The following is a 14,410-nucleotide window of genomic DNA, read 5'->3' on the forward strand; positions in this document are numbered from 1 at the left end:
ACTGCTCGGCCACACTCAATTTGATTAAATTTGTCGACTTCAAAGGGTTATGGAAAAGCGGAAATAAGATTATTTCATATTGAAGTGGTACCCCCTCGTGTCTCTCTTTCACCTCCTGCCTTTTCTACCTTTCTCTTGTGGGGCCAACCAAACCCCACTCACCTTTCCATTTAACGTGGAATGACAAACACAGGTTGACGGATGGATATATATAACATCCGCACACCCCGACCCCCTGTGTGTGTGTGTAAGTCTTTGTGTGTGCGATTGTGTGTAGGTCAAGTGCAGGCGTTGACAAATTGTCGTCGGTGTTTGCGTTTGCGTGCTGTGTTTTTGCACAATCCTTGTTGCATTTGACAGGCGATGGCATAAAATAACAATAATGATGACAGCACCTGGCCTGCACTCGAGCGCCATCTATCCGGTGTCATTCCTCCTTTTCCCCCAACCATCACCACAACGCCACCTGTCCATCTTCCATCTTCTGACCAGTGTTGTTAGAATTATATTAGAAAAAAATATATAGTGTTTGTTTATCTTTTGTTACGAAAGTAAAACCAATGTTTGTAATAAATTGTGGGTGCCTTATTTTATTTATTACAAATGATTAAAGTGCTCATATGACAATTTTATCGACAAATCAAAATTTAAGTAACTCATAACTAAGCCAAAAAAGCATTAATTTCGATTCGGAAAGCTGTCCTATGTTAGTTTTTATGGGGTTATTAAATCTGCATACTCAATTAAAAATGTAAAAAAATTAAAAATTTTTGAAAATTTTTTTACATTTTGACCATGTAACCCCTAAAAATTTTTTTAAAAATTGAAAAACGAATTTTTCTGACATATCATAGCTAGATCAACTCGGCTGTTTATGCTGATCAAGAATATATATGATTTATAGGGTCGAAAATGACTCCTTCACTGAGTTTCAAGCTTCTGACTAAAATTATAATACCCTGTAAAGTCATTGCTTTAAATTTCTTTGAATTTAATCAAAATGGTGTTCTTTATCACGAATTATATTTTCTCTTTTCTTCTTAAGAAAAATCTTGCTGGAATTTGTTATATTTATATATAATTCTTAATAGTTTTAAAATTGACTGCAAAAGAGCCAAGTGCACAGTACTTGGGCAGCCGATTATGGCGCGTGACGTCAGCACTGAATGTGCTACGTGCCGATGTCCCTGCCTCTGCCTCTGCTAGCTTCACTGCTGGCGTCGAATTTCACACGCTGCAACTTCAGCGGCAATTGTTATTGTTATTGCCTCTGTTGTTGTAATTGTTGGTGTTGTTGTTGGAATTGTTGTAATTCTTGTTGTTGTTGAGTTTTGGGTCTTCGGATTTTGGTTTTCGGTTTCGTTAGTCTCCTTTTGGCTTTTTGGCTTCTCGATGCTTCCGCTCCGAGAACAGGTGGCACATGAGAGGGAGAGCAGAAAGAGAAAGAGAGAGAGAGAGAGCTGGGAGTGGGTGGCTCTCACCAACAGCTGTTTGTTGTTGCCGCTGGCACTTGTTGTTCAAAGAACTCGTTGTCGATGTCTCCCCCTTGGCGCAAAGTTGTTGCATTGGCCACCTGATATTTAACAAATAAAAATAAAAACAAAAAAAAACCAAGAAAAACTCTAGACCTTTCCCTATTTTTCCCTCATTTTCCATGTACTGAAAGCCACCCTTAATCTGCTTTTTAACAACCCAAAAGTATTTCTGAAGAAATTCACTGAAAATTACTGAATTTTAGGCAAGAAATTCAATAAATTATTCAGTTTCGTTGGGAATTTTTATAGGGAAATATGTTGTTTTATGTTGAAACATCACTAAGTGCATAATAAAAAACGCCAATCAATAGCTAACAGGTTAAAGTTTAATTGCAATAAAAATGAAGAGCAAAGCAACTTAACAAATGCAAAACAAAAACACAAAATAAAATATATAAAAGCCAAAACGCCAGCATAAAATACCATAAAACTCGGAGCAACTCAACTCAATTTAATAATAATAATTCTAAATAATAATTAACTCACAAAACAAAATAAATCGCCAGGAAAACGTCGCAAAATCGTGATAAATATATATAATAAGTGCGAAAAACTCTCTCTAAAACTTTTCGCGCAAAATGTGTGTGTGTATTGGGTGTGATTTTTCCTAATTTTCATTCATAATTTTGCAGCAAGCCAAATGAAGAATTTAAATAACTTTAAATAACAAAAAAAAAGAAAAACGGAGAAAAGAACGAAAACTGTTGAAAAAATTCAATGAAAATAATAAAAGTTGCCTTAACAATGAAACTTCCTTGTTGACATACATATATACATATACATATATTATACAAAATAAAAAATACATATACAGTATACATAATATATACAAGAAGCGCCTATTATATATACACAAGCGACGATATATGTACAAGAAACAACCTAGCATCTAATATATATATATATATATATATATATATATATACAAAAACACATATATATCGATATATATATTTTGTATACGAGCGGCAACGCAGGGGATATTGTTAAGATCGCCGATCGAATCGAAGATGCGCCTAAAAGAGACCACTAAAAAATCGGCAGTAGTAGCAGAAGCAGCAACAACAAAATCCGCCGCCGTGCACAGTCCGCTGCTTCCAACCAGCGATCTGGTTCAGCTTCAGCTACATCATCAATTGCCGCTCTCCCTGCAGCTTCAGCAGCAGCAACATCATCATCAACATCATCATCTGCAGCACCAACAGTTGCATCATCATCATCTGCAACAGCAGCAGCAATTGCAGCAGCAACGCTGCTCCAGCGTGGGCAGCACCAGCAGCAGCGGCACCTGCGAAACGGATCGCTCTACACAGTCCGCTGCCCTCTCGCCTGCCGCTGCTGGTATGCCGGGAATCCCCGGAATGCCTGCATTGCCCAATCTAAACGAATCAGGATATCCAGGAAGAAGCAGCATGCAACCAGGAGCAGCAGCAGCAACAGCGGATGAGGCCAATGCAGCGGCCGCTGCTGCTTTGGCTGCCAACATTGCCGAATCGTTTACGTTCCTGCAACAGCATGCGGCACATCATTTTCGCGACATTTTGTATGCAGCCCACATGCTGGGAAGAGGTAATGGAGTCCACCATCTCCTCCAGTTTTGGTGGGGAAAAGGGGTAGGGGGGCAGTGGTAGCGAGGGAGGGATTGTTGCACGACCAGCTGCTGCTTGGTGCTATTCCGTAAAGCAAAACTGGAGCCGCTCAACTGGTTTCGCTTGCTCGCTGGCTTGCTTTTTTTTTTTTTTTTTTGCTTTTTCGGCCAGGCCAACTTTCACTTTATGCATTGTTGCCGTACTTCACTTCACCTTACTGCCACATCCCGCCCCCTTCTTGTCTTGATTTGTACAGTAGAGGCTCCCTAGGATGGACAAATAGGAGCTTGCAGTTTAAAGTCCTTTGAAAGTTTTAAAGAAACTAGAAGAGAGAGTTTTCAAGCTAGGGATCTTCATGTAACTTGGTTAACACACATGATTTGTTGTTGCAATCTCAAAAGAGAGCTCACAATCTATTGTAAGTTTTAAGTCTTAAAAAAAAATAAGTAGTAGCTTTAACTTTACAGCTGTTGGAGTAGTTTTCAACAAAGTTGTTGGAGTTGTTGGAGTTGTTGGAGTATTTTCGAAAGAAAGCTCTCCCCTTATATCAATCAATCTATAGAGCATAAGAAAATCTTGTATATATGGCCTAGAAACCTTAAAGCATAAAGATTCTTCACAAATTAAAAAGGAGAACCTTTATTAAGATTTCCCCACAAAGCATGACACTTTTCTCCACTAAATTCCTAAACCATTTCTTTATTATTTACAACATTTGAAGGTCATCTTAAATAAGACTTATTAACAGTGTTGTAAAGCAAACATTGATGTTTGGATATCAATATTTCTTCACCTCTAGTTGTAAGAATAAAGCTTTTAAGTCAAACTAAACCATTATTTTCTCTCATCTTTTAAAGGTTACTATCAGCCGGCTGGACCGCTGATCTCGCCGCATGTGATTGCCGCCCCGCCACCGCCGCCGCAGGTAAAGAAGCTGCAAGAGGAGGAGACCACCTCCTCTGCTGGATCACCCACACAGTTGCAACAGCAACAGGCAGCCGCCGAGGCCGATCAGGCAGCTCAAGCTCAGGCACAGGCTCAGGCACAGGCTCAGGCTCAGGCCCAGACACAGGCACACACACAGAGTCCACAGCAGGCACAGCATCCGCCACAGCCACAGCCGTATCCGGCCAGCGCCGTGGCGGCCGCTGCTGCTGCAGCCGCCGCCCATCCGGGCGTGCCCTATTCCCGCTCAATGCACGCGGCCCAGATCCATTACTCGACCGCCTATCCGCCCAACTATTACGCGCCGTATCCGGGCGAGGTCATGTGCTACTCGTCGCCCACCTATCAGCCCTATTTCTCCAGCAAGGTCTATCAGCCAGGGCCGCCACCGGGTCCGCCAACACATCATCCGCAAGGCCATCATCCGCAGGGACCGCCGCCACCGCCGCCGGGTGCCTATCGTCGCTATCCGTACTATCAGCACGCTGGTCCGCATCCGCCACCAGAGCTCTACGAGCAGCAGCCCCCACCGCCGCCGCCGCAGCCGCCAACCTCTGCATCTGGTCCGCCGCCACAGCAGCAACAACCGCCAACGAGCAGCAGTTCCGCTGCAGCTGCAGCAGCCGCAGCAGCAGCGGTCGCAGCTGGTGCACCAGCTGGCAGCCAATTGGTACCGGCACATCAGCAGCAGCAGCAGCAACATCAACAGCAGCCGCAGCAGCAGCAGCCACAGCAGCAGCATCTGGAGCATTATCCAGGACCGCCCAGCTACTACGCCGGGTATAGTCCCGGAGGAGGAGCGGCCGGCGGTCAGTGCTACACGCGCGGACTGCAAGGACCGTATATGGGTAAGGAAAAGTATGGTCCAGTCCCGGATGCAGTTTGACCAACAAAAAGTGTTTGCCAAAAAAAGGGTTAGCCAGAGGAGAAGGTGTTTTTAAGTAAAAATGTAAATTGGAAAATGCAATTGAATTTGGATTTAAAAGAAATATCTTAAAGAAACACTGGAGACTCTCTCGAAGCCTCTTTAAAAAGAAAACAAGAGATATTAATAGAAGTATTATATGTTTAGGTAAAAGTTTTTTAGCAAGGTTTTAAGAAAGATTTTAATAATGGGTCAAGCTTCTTATATTTCTTCTCTTCTTTTCGTAGTTTCTTATGAGATTTATCAGAATTACATGTCTGTATAAATAATTTAAGAAACACAACATAGATTCTTTGTGTACTGAGGAATAATTAATAGTGAAATGGAAAGCTAAACTATGAGAAAAGTCGAGTAAAAATAAAGAAAGAAAGACAGAAAATCACAAATGCAAATTCATAGAAATATACTGAAAAGTGAAATCGAAACAGACTGTAAAAATAATGTAATTGCACTTGTCTTCTAAGAAAATTATTAATAATACAACTTGACTAAGCTTAGTTCGCTTTTTCTCTTTAAAGCTCTATGATTAACTCGATTTCTGGCTAATCACACTTGGCAACACTGACTTGGAAGATCATTTATATTAATACTTTTTCCCTTTAATCCCTCCTACAGAATATCCGCCGCAGTGTCCCTGCCCCATGCCTCAATCGTGTCCAAAAAACGTCCATACTGGGCCTCATATTGGTAGCAACATCAGCAGCAACAACAACAATATCGATCAGATCAGCAGCAAGAACAGCAGCAGCAGCAGCAGCTGCAGCAGCAACATGTTGCAGAGTGCCACGAGCATCTCCAACAGCAACAGCAACAGCAGCAGCTCCATCTTGACTGCCAGCAGCAACGCTTTGACAACAACTACAGCGTCAGCGTTGACTACCAGTAGAGGCCCAGTGAAAAATGTCACCACCAACACAACACCAATACCAACATGCAGCAGCAACAGCAACACCATGAGCATCAGCAACAGCAACAGCAGCAGCACCCAGACAAGCGAGACAAGCACTCGAGCAACTGCAGCAACCAATACGACATGCAGCACGGCAGCAACCACAGCCACCACTGGCACTCAGTGCCAGATGCTGGTCAAGACAGAGCTCAAAGGCGATGATGGCCAAGAAGTGACCAAGATACAATATGAGGCACATGTCATGCCACCGCCCACGCCGCCAGAGAGTTACTGTGCCGGCGATGAGAAGTTGCTCGAAGAGCAGGACCATGAGACAGAGCTGGACCTAAGCCTTGGCCTGGGGCTGGGGTTGGAGAAGCAGCAGCAGCAGCAGCAGCACATAGAGGCATATGACCTTACCTGCAGCACGCCGCCACCGGCCACAGCGACCATACAGGCTGCAACAGTGCCACGCAAGGCAAGGATTGGCAAGAGCATGGCCAGAGAGATGGTGTATGCTGCAGCACAACAACAGCAACAGCAGCTGCAGCAACAGCAGCAGCAACAGCAAAAGCATCAAAAACAACAGGAGGAGAAGCAGAAGCAGGACACGGAAGCGGAACCAGAGTTGCCTTTTGTACTTAAAGCGGAAATCAAAGCAGAGACCAAAATCAAAATCGAGCACGACGGTGAGGCGGAGGCCAGCACACATATCAGCCAACTGCCGGACCTCAAGCCCACTATCAAAACGGAACCCGAGCAGGAACTAGAGCCGGAAACGCAAACGCAAACGCAGCATCAGGTGGCGTCAACGGTAGCAGAAATGGAACTAACGTCACACGCACCTGTGGCTAAAATAGAACCAGAGCAGGAGGAGGAGCTGGAGCTGGAGGTGGAGGTGGAGATGGAGGTGGAGGAGGAGCAACCCATGCCAGGTTGCAGCAAGCAACGCATCAACCTATTGACCTCTTCGACTGGTAACAAGAAGACCAAAATTCATCACAGCTACAAGAGCCTAATCAAGCAGGCAGAGCCCAAGAATTACCTATGTCCGGGACGCACTTTTGTGCGTCGTCATGGCCGGACTCCTTCCAAGTTCACCAAGCGCCGTCAGATAGTGCTTGCGCAGCGACAGCAGCAAAGGATACGAATGCAGCGACGCGAACGGCAGCGGCAACGTCGTCAGCAACGCGAAGCCGATGAGGCAGCAACTGTGGCAGCAGCAACAGCAGTTGCAACAGTGACACCAGCAGTGGAGATGGGAACACTGCCTTCCACATCAGCTGCGGCTACCGAAACCATCAGCGGCAAGGAGGAGCAGCCCAGCAGCACTAAAGCATCCACATCCTGCGCTTCGCCCAAGAGGGCACGTCCTCGCAAGCAAGAGATTGCTGCCCTTCACCTGATCGAGGGCCTGGACACGGCTCTGAGCCGCGGGTACTTCAGTGATCCCGAACTGAATCACAGCAGTCGTGGCAAGGCGACCACAGCGGTGGGTGGTCTCTATGCCGCACCCTCACCGCTGCTGGCCACCAATGCCAGCACCAGTCAGGCGGCAGGTGAGAAGCGTTCCAAGTCAGAGACCAAAAAGCCCGCCGAGGCAGCAGCACAACCGGCAGCCAAGAAGCCACGCAAGCAGGCTGCAAGTACCAAGGCCAAAAGCAAAGGCAAAAAGGCCACAGGAGCAGCAGGAACAGCAGCAGCAACATCAGCAACAGTGGTGCCTTCAATTGCAACTGTAGGACAGGCAGGAGAAACCATGCCTCCCCAAGAGACCAACAACAACGAGTACCAGACAACAGATTTGCAGGTGCAAAAGTTTGGTGAAACCTCAGGTGCCGCTGCATCAGCAACCTCTCAGCAGCAGCAACAACATTCCGATGAGCAGCAGGACTTGTTCCTGGCACCGTCAACATCTGTTGCTCCGCCAGTGACCAATCCTCCGCCCACACGCCAAGGTCAGGCCACAACACACACAAAACGTGCCCGATCGCGTTGCAAGTTTGGCAATCGTAAGCGGCAGAAGCAACGACCCGGAGGCGTTAGTAACGAACTGGACGAGACACAGCCACCGGCAACGAGGGCCAATGTGGTGCCCAAGTGGAATAATGGTTGGATGTGGTCAGGAACGGCCTTCCAGGGTGCCGTGTTCCTCAATGTGAGTTTAGTGATTTAGCTTGGGAGTATCCAATAATAATATTTATTGGTTATATAGAGCGATGATCCTTTGGTGCTGCGCACCTGCTATCCAGCCATGCGTCATGTGGAGGGCGATATTATACGCACCCGCGACTGTGTACTGCTCAAGGCTAATGAGGATAATGAGCTGCCGTATGTGGCCAAGGTGGCACATCTCTGGCAGAATCCCGAAGATGGTGAGAGTCATTAGCTCTTAAATATTGGTTAAATAATTAATAATCTGTGTAATTTCTTTTAGGTGAAATGATGATGTCTTTGCTGTGGTATTATCGTCCAGAGCACACAGACCGTGGACGTCAGCGTAATGATTGTCCCGATGAGGTATATGCCTCACGTCATCGCGATCACAACTCGGTGGCCTGCATCGAGGACAAGTGCTATGTGCTCACCTTTAGCGAATACTGCAGGTGAGTTAGCTCAAAGATATAGGGAATTTCCTAGCAAATATTTCAATATATATATATATCCTTTTCTGTTCAGATATCGTCGTCGCCTACGTGCCGCCGAGGAGGATGTGGAGGACACTAGCATTGTGCCACGCCGCCCGAGCAGCGGTCAATGCCATTCGGTGCGAACGGTGCCAGATAATACTAATCCGGAACTGGTAATGTTCTGTCGACGAGCCTACGACTTCCGGACACGACGCCTGCTCAAGTTGCCCCACAAGAACGGGCTCGCGAGCAACTCCAGCTAGCGCAAGGCCTGAACCACGCTCGAACCGGATGCTGGATGGAGTGTTATAGGGACATTAGCTTAAAAGGAAGTGGAGCAGGAAGTGGAGCAAAAGAGAAGATGAGCCCTGACAGAGAAGTAATGGGGGAAATAACATTGTTTTGATCAGTCTACAGTCTACAAATATTGTTAAAGATACATAATTTTTTTTTTTGTTTTTTTTACGGGGTCTTTATTGTTAAGAGATGAAGATGAGAGAGAGAGAGAGAGAGAGAGAGAGGAAAAAGGACACTGGTCATTCGTTGTTCCTAAACAAAATTTCGATTGCGACCGGTGACCAATGTTTCCTTACCCAAACAAAAAAAAAAAAAAAAAAAACACACACACAAGCGAGGACACTACCTCTGTCGGGGCGGGTTATGAGACACACCAGGACACACACAACATACACAACACACCCTCATACACACACATGACCAAAATGTAGGCAAAAAATGTAAGAATCGTAGGAAACGAGCTAGAATGAGAGATGAGAAGGAAACATGTTTGGGGAGCAACTGCTATGAAGAAGGCATTCAATATTTTGCATCGTATTACATAATTTATTTATTCCAACTATTCCCCTCCCCATCCACTACCACAACCAACACACACACACAGACAAACACACATGGATACTTTTGTTATTAAGTTGTATGTATTTATTATCATTATTAGCGAGTTAGTCAACATTCTGTGTACAGATTTCCGTTCGCACTTTGCCTGAAATGATATCCTTGCAAACTGAGTTTTTGTGGGTTTAACTTTAAATAATTATATATATTATATTTATATCTATAATATATTCAATTATATATTATATTTATAGATATAATGTATACAATTCCTTTTTTTTTAAACAGTTTATAATTTAACTTCAAATATAAATCTAATTAGTAGCTGCATTTTTATCAGCTTTTTTCTTGAATATCTTTAGAAGTCGATCTTTAAGATCCCAAATGAAGACAACAAATTTCTGTTAAGTTTTTTAGTAAACCCACTAAACAGTATTTTCAGCAAGAAAATGCTTGTCTTTACTTGAAAAAATTTTTTACAGACAATTTTTGAAATCCAAATTGAATTAAAAGTTTACAAAAGAAGTATAAAAAAGATGGAATACCTGATTAAAAAGGAATCTAAAGATCCATTCTTTGGGAAAATAAAAGAATATTTTCCCTCTTGATATTCAGAAAGGTTATTTATTATTTTTTCTACCACAAAAAGGAGCAACTACAGTTTATAAAATATGTTCTTTTTTTCGAATTAAAGCCCAATGTAAAAGCACTTTCTAAATTGAAAGAAACAATTTACTGTACACTTTGCCTGCATAAATAAGGCCATCCAAAATATTCTGTTTTTTCTGCTTCTACTCAGCCCTATTGTATTCGATTTGAACTATTTCATTCCTCCTTTTCTATAAATCTATTCCCCATATTCACATTCAACATCAAATCGAAAACAGCAAAAAGCAAGATTGGCAAAACAGAATACCAAAAATCGTACAATTTGCAAGGATATCAATAGCTTTGGGCTTTTCTTTCCAAACTTATACTCAATTTCTGAAAATCGAACCTCCCCTCTATATAGGTGTATGTTTAGAGATATTTTATAAGATGATGCTTATAAACCTATATTGATGCTCAGGCAAAAAAAAAAAAAAACAAAAAAACACAAAACACACACTTTGCGCACAGACGATAGACCAACTTGACTCTATATAAAAACTCTTTGAAATGAGATTTCTGGCTCCTAAAGCGGAAAATGGAATGCTTGACAAAAGAAATCCTTTTGGGCGCTGTTTATATATATATTATATATCATAATTTATTATATATGAATATATATATATTTTTTTTAGTTGTTGTTAGTTTTTGTAAGCAACTGTAAACAAAGAAAAATTATCCCTCTTTCTTCACCTTTATTTTTTTTTTGTTTTCCTTTGAATTTTGGAAATTTAATTTCAGTGAATATTTGTTGCTCTTCTGTTTATTTTTAATATTCAGATGCAAACAAGAGTAAGAGAAAGAGAGAGAAAGAAAACAAAAACAACAACAAGTCACATTATTAATATACTTATATTATATACGTAGTTGTAAACGTATAAATATCATAATTTTTAAATGAAACCATTTTTTTTATATTAATTATAATTTAGTTGTAAAGCTTAGCATTTGCAAATAGTTTTGTTTTATACCAAAAACACTGAGAAAAAAAGAAAGAAAGAAAGAACTTATTTATGCACACACCCTACACCCACACACACACATACATCTATGAACATGTGTATAATTTTCTAAATATAAATGAATTATATGTATTATTTTTTTAAACCAACTCTACCTGTTTTTATTTTATACTTCTTTCGGAAAAAGGTGACTTAAATGCATTGGGAGCTGGATTACTTGGGGTCAAAGGACGATATATAATATCAGGTATATATATCTGTTAAGTATTTATATATATATCAGTGATCGGGTTGAGATTGTTTCACTGAAAAAATGTACAAACTTCTTTAGAAGTCAGATTATCTCATTGATCACTGATCATTGATATATATATTACCTATTGATATATATATATATACCTATATATTATATATATTCCCGATTGACCCGATAAGGGCGGTGGTTAGCTGTAGGCTAGTAGGCATGGCAAACGTTTATAGAGAGCTATGGCCAAAGCAATGTAGGATGCTTTTGGTATAGAAATGTGCAAAAATGATAGAAAGCGTATATAACATATACATATACATATATAGGGAGCATAGCCAGACAAAAAACATATGAATATATACAGTGAAACAGGAACTCTCTCACACACACACACATACACTCGAAAGGAAAGGATCCACTAAAATACGTATGTATACCTAGAAAGGACGACGAATGAATTCAATTAGTGAAAAATCAGAAGAAGCAAAAAACAAATTGTAGCCTAAATTACCAAGAACAAAACATTATATTTGTATGCCACATATATATATATATAAATAAAAATATATATATACACAATACATATACCAAAATTCAAAAAAACACACACACACATATACATATATATATTTCTATAGGCAACTTGAAAGGAACAACAGCAGAAACCCAATTCAATTCGATTTGTATTATAGAGTATATATACAGTCAAGCCCCATTAACAGGAACACACAAAGGACACACTTAATGCGTCCAGGATTCAATTAAAAAAGGGCTTTTTCCCCCCGGTTTCCCATTCTGTTCTCTTAGCGAAACTTCTTTGAATATTTATATTTAGATTTCAAAACCACTCAACAAAATCATTTCCAATATATATAAATTATAGTTAGTTGTACTACATCTGTAAGCCACAATGTTTAGTTCCTTTCTTTCCCCTCTAGACTTTGCTTTAAGAAATACATTTTTTTGATTAAAATAAAAAAGGAAAATATAAAGAAACAACAACTACACCGGAGATAATGGAGGAGCTGCAATAAAAACACCGTGCAAAACATGGGGACACATGGGACATTAACCAGAGCAATACCAAAAACATAATAATAATGATAACAGGAATACAGAGCAGAGAGCATAAACAAAAGCAAAGATCAATAAAACAAATCCGATATAATTATTGTTTATTACTAGACAAATAAATGTATTTTTTGGCAGATTAAAACAGAGTCTTATTAATGTGTGTTTTTTGGGAAGGGTTTTATAGGTATTGTGTTATAGATTTTCTGGCCTCGACCCAAACCATACCAAGTTCACACGCTTTTGCAATTAAAGCCAACAATCAGGCACAAAAATCTGTTAACGAAATAACCTACAATGGCATTGTAACATAAGAATTAGTTTAAGGTCGTTCTTGAATTTATTTACTGAAATTTATTGAAAAGAAAGTATTTACACATTTGGAAATTTAAAAAGAAAGTAAATACTTGTAGCATTCAGTGAATCGAATTTAATATCAATCATAACTAAACCAAAAATTGAATAATTTCAATACGAAAGAAGTTTTCTGTGCTAGTTTTTAATCATTTTTAATAATTCTCCATACTAAATTAAAATTTGTTTAAAAATGGAGATTTTTTGTTTAAATTTTAACGATGTAACCCCTTTACAATTTTGAAAAATTCGAAAAAATTTTTAAAATTTTGTTTTCTCAGTATTTTTTTTTATAAATTACTTAGGATTTTCATGGCGAATCAAAAAATATATGGCTTTTAATCATTACTTTCTTTTTGGTCGTCTTATGCCCTAAAAAAATCCTTACTATTCTTATTTACGTCGATAATAATCGATATTTTAAATGATACTTTTTTAAACAAATCAAAAGCTTAAAAATTACATAACTAAGCCAAAAAAGCATTGAATTCGGAAAACTGTTCTATGCTAGTTTTTAATAGATTTATTAATCTGCATACTGAATTTAATATTTTTAAAAATTGTTTTTTTTTTTTTTTTTTTAATTTTGTTGCAAATTTTAACGAAGTAACCCCTTATAAAATGTTGAAAAAAATTACTAAAATTTTTTTCTTTGAAACTAAGCTACATCGATTTGGATTTTCATACTGATCAAGAATATATATGATTTATAGGTTCGGAATTGACTCCTTCACTGATTAAAGTTCAAAAAACCTTCTGAAAGAGTACAAATGAATTTTGACTAAATTCGAGTGAAGTGATTGGAGTGAATACAAAGGGGAAGTACAACAAGTGCAGTTTTGAGTTCTCAAGACAATTGCAGTTCTTACTGAGGCTTTACAACCATTATTAACCGGTTTTAATACCCACGATATATTATTTTATAGGGTGTTAGTTTCAATAAGATGGAGTCAATCTAAAATTAAAGCTAAATTCGGATTTTTTTGATCCTTAGAACGTGTTTTTAAACATGCAAACTATCTTTCAAATCGAATATACATATTATATATTAATAGGTTGTAAATATTTGATTTTTGTTTTAAGTTTCCCCTATTTAAAAATAATGGAAGCTATTTAGTAGAGGTCTCTTACACCTGATAGCTATGTCTTCCCTGTGGCAATGATTTCGATTTGTTAAATCGTCACGCCCCCTCCAGCACGTAGTAAACCTGGGAACTGAGAACCGAAATCAAAAGTGATCCAACTTTGACATTGACATGGAGCTAAGTAGTCGACAAACAAACAAACACACACACACGACATCTTATGGTCGGGGCAATTAAGTTAATCGGTGGGCAATTTGCTACTGGGGGGGTTGGGATTTGAAGGAAAGTTGTTGGATCGTGTCATAAGTATATATTTATACACGAAAAAACAAAGATGATATGAGTGTAATAATACACAGAAATTGGTAAAGTCACATACAAGTTTATATTTATTTAAATATTATCTCTGGGGAATCAAAATGAAATATTTATTTTATAAGATGAGCATACTTTGCTTGATTTAATCAATACATAAGTATGGATCTTTTTTTGACATACTTTTATTATTGGTTTTATAAAAACCTTTCAACTAGTTTATTTGTAGTGTATGATAATTAGCAAGTACATGATGCCTGTCTCACTTATCTCACCCATATTTACATGTTCAGCATATGTACAAAAGCATTCTGGGTTGTATCTTTCGGGTGCCGGATGAGCTCATGGAGCTCACCCTGT

At 39.8% G+C, this 14,410-nt stretch overlaps 1 protein-coding gene across 6 annotated transcripts in view; it reads left to right on the top strand.

Annotated features, from left to right (window-relative positions):
- Nucleotides 1-12,441, top strand: part of Hers (Histone gene-specific Epigenetic Repressor in late S phase) — a 53,965-nt gene extending 41,524 nt beyond the window's left edge. For 4 of the 6 annotated variants that reach the window (XM_086829428.1, XM_086829462.1, XM_086829452.1 and 1 more), the window contains 5 exons: nt 3,982-4,917; nt 5,610-8,041; nt 8,099-8,258; nt 8,321-8,489; nt 8,563-12,441. In XM_086829428.1, the coding sequence (XP_086685554.1) occupies nt 3,982-4,917; nt 5,610-8,041; nt 8,099-8,258; nt 8,321-8,489; nt 8,563-8,776 (3,911 nt within the window). In that variant the 3' untranslated portion in view covers nt 8,777-12,441. Of the gene's footprint in view, nt 1-1,131; nt 2,079-2,167; nt 3,105-3,981; nt 4,918-5,609; nt 8,042-8,098; nt 8,259-8,320; nt 8,490-8,562 lie in introns of those variants that run through there. The other 2 variants (XM_086829441.1, XM_086829432.1) reach the window with 2 other exon arrangements.
- The last annotated feature ends 1,969 nt before the right edge of the window (nt 12,442-14,410 follow it).

This window comes from Drosophila serrata, unplaced genomic scaffold, assembly GCF_035046125.1.
Source record: "Drosophila serrata isolate PLE 108 unplaced genomic scaffold, ASM3504612v1 contig_23, whole genome shotgun sequence".
Lineage (NCBI taxonomy): Eukaryota > Metazoa > Arthropoda > Insecta > Diptera > Drosophilidae > Drosophila > Drosophila serrata.